At 30.9% G+C, this 10,660-nt stretch overlaps 1 protein-coding gene across 1 annotated transcript; it reads right to left on the reverse strand.

The window, feature by feature from the left end:
* Nucleotides 1–493: 493 nt before the first annotated feature.
* Nucleotides 494–5,708, reverse strand: LOC126928672 (ubiquitin carboxyl-terminal hydrolase 10-A). Its single transcript, XM_050744272.1, has 9 exons — nucleotides 5,382–5,708; nucleotides 4,601–4,787; nucleotides 3,154–4,515; nucleotides 2,875–3,073; nucleotides 2,502–2,751; nucleotides 2,339–2,425; nucleotides 2,093–2,257; nucleotides 1,790–2,018; nucleotides 494–1,709 (listed from the first exon to the last, which is right to left on the reverse strand). Exons 1-9 carry the CDS (start codon nucleotides 5,409–5,411, stop codon nucleotides 1,423–1,425), a joined length of 2,796 nt encoding a protein of 931 aa, XP_050600229.1. The 5' UTR covers nucleotides 5,412–5,708; the 3' UTR covers nucleotides 494–1,422.
* Nucleotides 5,709–10,660: the final 4,952 nt, after the last annotated feature.

Here is a 10,660-nt window from a genome sequence, read left to right on the forward strand (position 1 = left end):
ATATATATTTTTACATCTTCGTAGGAAGTATTATTTTACTAAAAGTATTTCTTATCTACATTATGTGAGAAATAGAATGTAAATAAGATGTTTTGCAATGGGAATTTTGTTGCTTTATCAACAGATTATATTCATATATGAATATCAATATATTTATAAACTAGAAAGAATTAAAAAAGATTCGAGAAGAATGATGTGAAACAGGAGAGTTAAAACCGCACACACACTAGCCCAAAGCAAAACAAAACATTTAACACATTATCTATATAAAATCAATTAAGTTATACAGTAATTTTTATACTTTTAACATATTTCAGTGATAAGTATCTTGAAATTGTTAAAGTATTTTTATAATAACGATACGAATACAACCAAATTTGTGGATCCAAATTTGTATCATTAAATTAATTCATTCACTAAACTTATTATAAAAAATAGAAAATGTATTCTGTTACATGTATTAACATGTATAAAATGGCAATACATGAATATATTTTTATTTCTTTTTTTTGTTTTTTTTTGGTCTTTTGTTTTTTTTTTTTTTTTTTTAAAGAATTGTAATTAAAGACACAAGTTTGACACATACAAGGTAGTTTTGTACACAAATTTCATGTTTATACAATCTTCTTCACTGATAACGTTAGTATTCCATCTTACCAATTATTTCTTTTGTCCAAAATCTCTATTTTTTAATTTTTCCAAATATTCATTTTAATAATATGGTATAAAGATGTATTATCACGAAATACATATGTATTTTGAATAATTATTCAATTATTTTTTTTTTTAATTATAGAATAGCTATCAAACTAATATATGCTAAAAATAATTGGCAGGTTGGAATATTATAAGGGCGCAGGAAGGTTATATACAAAAATAACTTAAGGCGTAAGATGTATCTTTCTTCGGACATATATAAAATTTGCATTTCATAGAAATTTTGTCATTAAAGTAGAAAAACCTTTCTCTATTTTTGCTTTCTTTTCTACAAGATTATTATGTATATCCTTTTCTTATACATTGTATATTCATAATCAGAGTATGAAAGATATGTACAAGAGATCGTGACATTTAATATTTTGATAAAATGTAATGTGTAAGCGCTTATTAACTTCAATAGAACTATGAATGCCAAAATCAAAACTCTTCTGTAACTTCAACTTCAACTATTATTTATTTCGCGTACCAAGAAAACTATGCATAAAACTTGTAACAACATTCTTAGTACAAATGTTTCATGGAAGTACAGCATATTGAAAAGAAATACTTTTCTATTTTTTTATGATATTGGTTAATAAACATTCTCTGTACTTAGATACAAATATCAACAAGAACCACAAACCTGTAAAATCTATTCTTTCAAGTTGCCTCTTTAGGCTTAGAATATAGATTTATTTATATTCATAATTAATGCTTTTTGCTTTAACGTGCTTTACCACTATTTGACTGATTATTCCCAATAGTGTCACATCGTCGATAATATAATAAATATGGAACTCTTGGAGGAGTAGGTTTTAATACATTACTTTCAGAAACGCCTTTTAATGAACTATCATCATACCTTACCCACCCACCATATCCCACGTGAAAAGCATCTGTAACATAATGACCTTTTGTTGCCTCTTTGCCATCATGGTAAGTAACAGCAAACAGTTTATAATGTTTTTGCTTAGGATTTAGTTTCTTTATAGCATTTGGCGAGAGGAATTCTGTAACAAATGAATTTGATAATTTAATTGACTTGAATCTTATAAATTTAATGACAAGAATTAATAAATTGTTTACTAACTGCTATCCAACTTTAAATCAATTGGAAATTCCACACTTTTCACAATTTTTGAGCAACCATCAAGTTTGTAGTCAAACCATTTTAGATGTAATATAAGAATGACGGGTAATTCTTCTAAAGTAACTTGCTTCCAAGCTTCTATTTGCTGTTTTGTTTTACTGCACGTCATCCCTTCCAATTGATCTTTCCCAACAAGAATTTCGAGAGCACCTTTCACGGATTCTGCTTTCTAAAAATAAAACATTGTATTAATATATTATTGTATTGCAATATTATATTGGATTTCTTTATGAGTATTAGTACTTCAATATCAAGTTGTAACGTAAAAAAGGGTTGGACATTATCTGTCGGCTGTTCTCCTGCTCGTGATACTCTAGATCTCAATTGCCCACGAAATATATCGGATAATGGTGTTCTTCCAAATTCGGTACACCGTGTAATAGATCCTTTATTCTTTGGACCCATAACCTACAATCCAAATCTTGGTATTAATACCTTTCTTCGATAATTAATTGCTAAATTATTTAGCTGAAGTATGTTGTATTTTACCTTCCATTCTTCTTCCCCATTGTTATAACTTATATTATTTTCAATATTATTCGCTATGTTTTGATCATTATTTACTAATTTTATAAGCTGGAATAAAGAATTAATATTATCCATATTATGCTATCAAAATTCATATTAAGACAAATGTTAATTGAGATCATACTTCGAGCATTTCATCATTGATGCCATTCAGAAGGCACGAAAGAAATTCTTCTGCGTCTTCTTGCCGTCCTTCCACAGAAAATACACCCGCAGCTGATGTATTTTTTAACATTGTATATACATAAAATGGTTCAAAGGCCACTCCACTTTGTATATCTACTATTGAATCTTCTCCTCGTTTATTTGCTCGATCTTTCCTGGCTAGTCGAGCACCATCTGATAAAGGTGTAAACTCATGTACAAATTTGATCCTGCATAAAAAATAATTAAACATTTTAGGGAACATTATCAAAATGACATAATATGCGCTAAATTTAATGTATAGAAATATCAAATTTATTTTAGATATCCTAATAAATTTTATTTTCACTTACATATTATCAATAAGTGGAGTGGAAGACGTTTTACTGGAATTTTTAGAATGTGGTAGTGCCATTAAAAGATTGTAAAAAGGCGGACAAGCAAGCAAAGCTTGTAATATACTATTAATATAACAATAATTACTACGGTTTGTCAATCCTCTAGGTAATAAACTCACAGTTTGCTTATCCATCTGATAACTTAATAAGAATTCTAAAAAAAGAAATTAAAGATATATTAGATATATTTAAATCAGAAAATATTTAAAATAAATAAATTTGAGCAATATTTACCACCCATACGGAAGGCAATAGGATCATTATAATGATTTTGTAATGATCCTGCTTGAGAATTTTTACTTTCATTTCGTATATTAGATGAAACATTTTCATTTGTAAATAGTATTGTACTGCTAGGTTGATCTTTCTCCATTAATTGTGATGATACTTGTGATGTTATATTATTCTCTGTGATTGGCAGAGGATTAATGCGCGCTGTTGGTTTGTAATTTGACAGATTCTGTTGTGCTTCTGTACTCCCTTTTTTTAAAATACTAGCCCAAGATATGCTAGATGAAGCTGGGGATGGTGTAGCAGGTACAATTATTGGAGTATTTGCTGCATTAGAAGAGTTGCTTGGGGTTTTAATAATAATTTCATCTTGCCCATTTTTCCTAGAAATATCTTCCTTATGTGCTTCATTTTCATTTTTACAAATTGGTTTTGATAATGTTTTAACAACAGTAGTTTTAATACTAGAAACAGTTTCATTCTTATATTCTTTATCAGTTTCTCCATTCTGTTTCACTTCAATACTGCTATTAATATTCACACATGGTACATCATTTTTTTCAGCTCCATTGCATTTTTCATTTACCGTAGATACAATGTTATGCTCTATTTTAACATTAACGGGTGGTACTTTCCCATTTGTGTTTGAATTTTTCCTATTGGCAGTATTTTCATCTACATTATCGGTACATTGTTCTACCTTACTGTTATTTACAGTTATAACTGTAGTGACTATATTGGTCTGTGAAGAATTATCCTCTTCAGTTACTTGATGAAAAGGTTGCTTAACTGGTGTGTAGAGATTCTGTACTCGTTTCTCATGAGATTTTGTAGCTTGTACTTTAGTACATTCTTGAGTAGGTTGAGAAAGCATAGGTGGTGCTTGTCGAACACATCTTATATTTCCTGAAGGATGATGATATGGAGGATATCCATAAGCAGGTTGCGTATGAGGGTGTGTATTTGTATGTGTATGAATATTTGGCTGATATATAGCTAATGGAGGATAATGAACATGACCAGAGAATTGTTGCTGTTGTGTTTGATCTGGATACATAACAACAAAAGACAATGGCGGATGGAATTGGCCCTGCTCTCCCATATATCCTGATTGCATTTCATTTGTAGGATTTATTCCACGATTGAAATTATCTCTTCTTATTCCTCTTCCTCGATTATTCCTTCTATTAGTTTCCCTGTTACAACTAACATCATGAATTTCATTTCCAAGATTATATCCAGGATGAGAATAAGTCATAGCAGGCATAAATGGTTGTATATGAGCATCCGTTGGAACAGGATAAATTGGTCCCTGCCAATCACTACACATTATTTGTTGTGCATACGAGGGTTGTGGTGGCATTGCTAAATGAATGACAAAGTTCAATATAATACACAAATAAATATAAGATATATACAATCTGAATAAATAAGTAAATAAAAGAATTACCATTATGATACCATTGATTATGAACTTGTGGAATTTCTGTTATAGAAGCATTGACGTCATTACCAGATTCAACCGTGTCCCATGGCAATTTCAATGTGTCATTAGCGACATTGGATTTTAAAATACCTATTAAATGATTCTTATCATTGTCATTTAAATCATGTAAATCTAAGAATTGGAAATCAAGCTGAAACAAAATAAGATATTAATTAAAACTTAATATTTTAATATCACAAGAAATAATATTGAAATAAAATATATTAAAATAATCTACGTAATATTGTTTATGGCGAAGCATTGCATATCATATAATTTATTTATATTACACAAAAATGAATTATGTATAATATTCAGAAATAATTTCAGGTCAATCAATAATCAGTTACTAAAATTAGTTCACACACATAATTATTTTGTTCTCTTTGTTAATTAAACAATTATAAATATACATTAATTTCAAGGAATTTACAAAATATTACAAAAATACATGTATATATGTACAAAGGAATGATAATTAATTTAAACTAATATAACTTAATACAACAGTAATATAATATCGTATAATAATAAATATACCTTTCCTACCATTACACGATATCGCAACATTCTATTATGTAAATGATATATTTCTTTAGTTACAATTTTGTGATCAATAATAGTTTCAATTTTATCTTCTAACCATAAGCCTAACCTCAAATCCCATAACAATAAAAAAAATCATCGAGAATAACATTAATTCTATGTTATAAGTAATCAAAATTTTTATTAATAAATATCATACCTCATTTCGAATATCCATCCTTAAATCCATATAACGTATAAAACATTAAAAATAATACCAGCAGAGAAACATGAGGCTTCAATGATTTGTGTCGGCAGCAAAAAGGATCGACGCTGATATTAGTAATTTTGTTTTCTATTTGTATGGAAATTATATAAAAAGTGTATTGAATTACAAAAACACAATATTTGTATTATTTCTATGCAACGATAAAATGAGGAAGGCGAATGATAAACTATTAACAAATTACACAATACGAATGATCATATCCCGGCAGTTATATGGCTAAAATGGCCCAAGCACGTTGCTTCACTATTATTTCTTTTGTTCACAAGATTGGTGTCGCCACTTGTCACTATTATTACTAGGGGTTTGCAAGAATATCTACCGAAACAGACTTTCCCGCTTTCTTGTTCCCTCCCTTTTTATATTGGCCAATCTGAGAAATCAAGACATCTAGTTACCTTGGAAATTTGCATTATTTATTAAATTTCACTTTATTTCAGTTTGTTCTGTTTCTATAAAGTCTAGAACTATATATGTTATACCTGTAAAATTATATTGAAATGTATTTTAATTTTCTAACTATTTTTTTTTATACAAAATATAAGTTGAACATATCTCAAGATATAATTTATTTTCTTCGAGCATATGTAGTGTTAAATAAATGTTTGGTAAGTGAGAAAATTATTTAGTGTAACTTTTGCTCGTTCAGAACAGTCAACTTTATCCTAGCAGTACGAAAGAAAATTAATATTCTTAGATCTTTAAATTAAAAGCAAAGCTGAAAGTAAAAAGATTCCCCTTTGTTACGCTCCAAATTTGAATTCAGATTCAAATTTACAAATTCAGTTACTAAAGATTCTTGCCTGAACTTGTTATTAACAACTTTGGAGATAAAATCATTTATTCAGTTAGAACGTGACAAAATTAAAAAAAATTGAGAGCATAGTATTTTCTATTTAAAATGATCATTTTATATAATTAGTTATTTATTCATTCAATTTGTATAAAAATGAGTACAAATATATATGTACATATTATCATTGGTGAGGTACAGAACATTTTCCATTACGAACATAATATTTCCTATATAGGAAAATCGAACGTTCCTATTGGTCCAGAATATTGTAAAGTCACATCGAGCGTTCCTATTGGTGGAAAATATTGTAAAGTTTAATCGAGCATTCTTATTGGCGTAGAATATTGTGAAGTCCTCACCACTGGTAATTTGAAGAAGATGTGTGGCGCGGGGTGGCATTCAACTGTTAAAATTTGTGGAGCGAAAACTCGCGCGATATCTCGTCTTTATCAGTACTTTCATTTTGATTTTATTATTATTTATATTTAATTATCTGAAATTGTTTGGTTAATCATCACATAGCTTTCAAGACAAATTAATCACACATATATATTATTCATATATAATAATTTATATCTTGTTAAAGGTTTATCATTCCCTTCTCTTGCTCTTGTTTCCTGAAAACGACCTATTGGGGCTTCGAAGCCAAGAATCTAAGTAATTTTGTAATCTATACTTCGTTTAATCCTATTCGTTGTATTTAAATTTGTCATTTTTTAATCGAATATTGTCATTAAAATTTCAATAGAGATCAATAGAGATTAATCTTCCACTAGATCAAATTTTCCAAATAATCAATATTATTCTTAAGAGCGAATTATAATATTCCACGTCTCGTTACAGTTTTCTTCCATGGGATTGCATGATTCCTCCTTGATGACAGTCATCACGATTACTGTCCCTGGACTACTACAGCGTGAATGATTACGTTCCTGGCATCTTATGATGAGTCGTATGCACTTTTGTTCCTCCAGTTATTCAATCATGTCGTAGGACGAAAGGTCCGAATCGACACGGGTGACTGGTTGTATTACGTAGAATTTTTTGCCAGCACAGTGATCGCGGGTATTTATTATACCCGTGAGTAGTAACGTTTCCTTTTCCTATGTATTATTTATTAATTCAGGATAAGTCTTCTTGCACATCGGTTTATTTTTCGTTAATTACATGATACTAATAAATTTCATATTAATAATATTAATAATGATGCCATCCGATACAAACGATGTAATATTAACAATTAATTTGATTGAAGATATGTTCGTTATAATTACTTTCAAAATTGGAATGTACTAAAAATATATATTTACGGAGAATTAGAATGATTCGATTAAATATTTCTAGTATAGAGAAATCGTATACCCTCCGACTTTGTTGCACTAAAAATTGCAATTATTGCATATTCAATGATAATAATAATAGTAAGTCATTTTTTACCTCACCTTCTTTTCTTTAATGGCACTATTTCAAAGAATTTAATTATTTGCCTTTCATTTTTGAATTTCAGTATTTTGAATACATATAGTAAATATACATATAGAGATATCGAAGTTCAAGCCTGCCGTACAGAAATGTATTGAATTTTATATGCAAGAAGAAAGTTCGCGACAGGCAAATTTTGGAATCAAAGCAAAAAGTTTTGAACATTGTTTTCGCGTTTTCGAAAATGTGCTTTGACGAAGAAATTGCCTGAGGTTGTTTGCATTAATATTTAATTTTGAGTCAATCATTAAATCAATTTCTTATTCAATTTGTCTTTTTTGTAATGGAATCTCAATAATTCACAGAGTCAGTTATTTGATTTGTGCTGTTCTCTATAAATAAATTCAATATTGGTATTTTGGTAATTTATTAAATTAATAATGTAGAGCATACAGTGATAGTAATTGAGATAAAATTCGAGAGTAGAAAATGAAGAAAGATTAGCCCGTTAAATACAAGATAGATACGTTAATTCTTTTTTTTAGTTAGGATTTTCAGGTTTAACCACTTCCGTGTTTATTGCCAGGATCTCACTCACGTGCCCAGGTGCTACTTGAGCGAGGAAAAGGCAATGAGTACGATGACTATTGATTTCATAACAATTTCTAAGCGACCGACGATGCGTTAGTGTATCGTGCACGACGTACTTTCTACATAGTGTGTTTGGTTAGGCTGTGGAATTGCGTCGTTTCAATGCTTGTTTCATTTGCTGTAAATTTAAGTAGTAAAAAATATAAATCATTTCAATCGCAACCAGTGAAAACAGATTTGCTATGAAATACGGCGAATCGTGGATATCGGTACTAGTAATCTTATCGTTAAATTATAATAAATGGTACTAAATTTCGCACCATCTGTAATTTTCCTGAAAAATAGATACACTCTTTGAATTACGAATATTTGTAATTAAAATCGAGAATTAGTTTTATCGTGTTGTACGCAATGGTCGCTAGCCCTCGTCAGTCGATTTCAGGCAAATGGTACGTAAATTAGAGTATGCAAGTAGCGTGCTGAACTCGGGTGTCGGAGGCGTCCCGGGACGTCCTCTCTAGCGTAGGTCCTTGCGCCCGGGTGGTATGTGAGAGAATCGTGGAGCGAGTGTGTTGGTGTGCCTGTTTTGCCATTTTTAAATATAGGGCTAGGTAGGATAGGTAGCATACTTTCTGGCGTGTCTGTTGCGTATAATAAGTAGGTAGGGCCGGGCAGGTTGGCACAGTCTCTGGTCGGGTAGGCGCGTTTTCGCGTGACCAACCTGTTTCAGGGAATCTAATTTGAAAAATCGTCAGTAAAACTAGAACTAGTGGACAATGCCACTCGTTTATGGTTTTGCCTATCGGTTTTTTGAATTGCGCGGTCGTGGTCGCGAGTGGGTCTCGGCACGCACGTTTATGTACCGCTCGAGCACGCACATGCGACTGGGCAACGATCACTGTTGTGATTAACTACTAATGGGCAACTACTAATGGCTTTCCATCCTCTGGATCACCCAGAGTATGGAAAGTCATTCGTTACTACTTTGTCACTGTGCTCGCTTTTAGTATTTGTAGTAATTTGTAATTTGTCCGTTAGCCGACATACACGTCGGTCTCTCGTCATGTTGGGCAAATCGCGGTCTTTGAGTTAGCGTTGCGAGTTCAAATTTCGCGTTGCCAATTAGAGTTACTTTGCATTGGATTACCGTTACGATAAAGCTTACCTTAGCGTTACGAATAAAGTGGAATTTTAATTCGTCGCGTTTTGTTTTATTTAAAGTTGAATGGTAATGACGTTAACTTTGAATTAATTTTGTAACTATAACGCGTAATTGAACTAGTTTTGCTTTTGCATCTAGAAATAGATATAGTAAGTTACATTAAAATTCGTTTTAAGGATTAGCGTTGCGTTGATGAACGATCGCGTTCTTATATGTAGCGTTGCGTCTATGAAATGCCCAAACTTTTTCCATTGACATTATGGAAATCTATTGCTGTTCCTGGATCACCCGATGCAGCTAAGACAGTTGCACAGAAGTGGTCAAGCACCAGCAGCTTCGAACGTGGCTGCACTTCGACATCTCGTTGTTAGCGTTGCGTATATTGAAATACGAGTGCACGTACAGATTAGTATTTGTTAGCGTTGCGTGAATAATTTCACGCATTTGTTTTCACTGGTTGGGTAAATCCTATCGCGGTATCTGCTTTCGCGAATTTTCCATGTTTTTCAGTCTTTTTTTTTTTCTTTTGTCAATAACTAAACTAAATAGTATTGGAAATAATCTGTGATAACGCACTCCTCGCGATTTATTTCGAGAAATTTCTATTTTGTGATTATAGATTTAATAGATTCGATAGATTTAGAGTTGCGAAGTAGAAAAATGTTCCACTCACGGTTTGTTCGGGATTCTATCGAGTGGATCGCCCTTCTGGCTATTGGATCTATCTTTTTTCAGCATCCCTTTGAGCGTTTGTTAACGGAGATACTGTTGAACAATACATCTGTTCGATACTGATGAATATTTGTAATTTATTGCTGTATTACTTAAAACTGCCATGATTTATATATGACTTTATTTCGTCGTTTCATATGGGCATACGCATCTCAAGAAAAATGAGAGATGATATGTAAATAAATTTGAAATATATGATATACAAAGTAATGATAACCAAGTTAATAACATTTTATAGAGTAATAATTTAGTTGACATATATATCGTGAAGATTTTATTTCATTATTTTAGAATATTAACAGTGAGCGTTCGTTATTAGAGTTATCGTTTTTTCGTCCATGGTATTTTCGATCATTAATCAATTAATCATTGTTTATTTTCAAGAATTTTGCATAGAAAACGTTGTACGAGTGTAACTCGACATATATTCGACTTTTGGTAATTTATGCAAAAATTATATAATGAAATAGGAATTATACAAGCAAGGCCATGGTTGAGAATAATTGGAAC

The sequence above is a fragment of the Bombus affinis genome, chromosome 2 (assembly GCF_024516045.1).
Source record: "Bombus affinis isolate iyBomAffi1 chromosome 2, iyBomAffi1.2, whole genome shotgun sequence".
NCBI classification, from domain to species: domain Eukaryota; kingdom Metazoa; phylum Arthropoda; class Insecta; order Hymenoptera; family Apidae; genus Bombus; species Bombus affinis.

Bases quoted from the DNA above. Each gene is read 5' to 3' on its own strand.
- LOC126928672 (XM_050744272.1), bottom strand. From the start codon at position 5,411: ATGGATTTAAGGATGGATATTCGAAATGAG. The intron at 4,788-5,381 runs GTATGATATTTA...ATTTTGTTTCAG, and splicing joins GGATGGATATTCGAAATGAG to CTTGATTTCCAATTCTTAGA. The intron at 1,710-1,789 runs GTTAGTAAACAA...CATTTGTTACAG, and splicing joins TGATTTAAAGTTGGATAGCA to AATTCCTCTCGCCAAATGCT.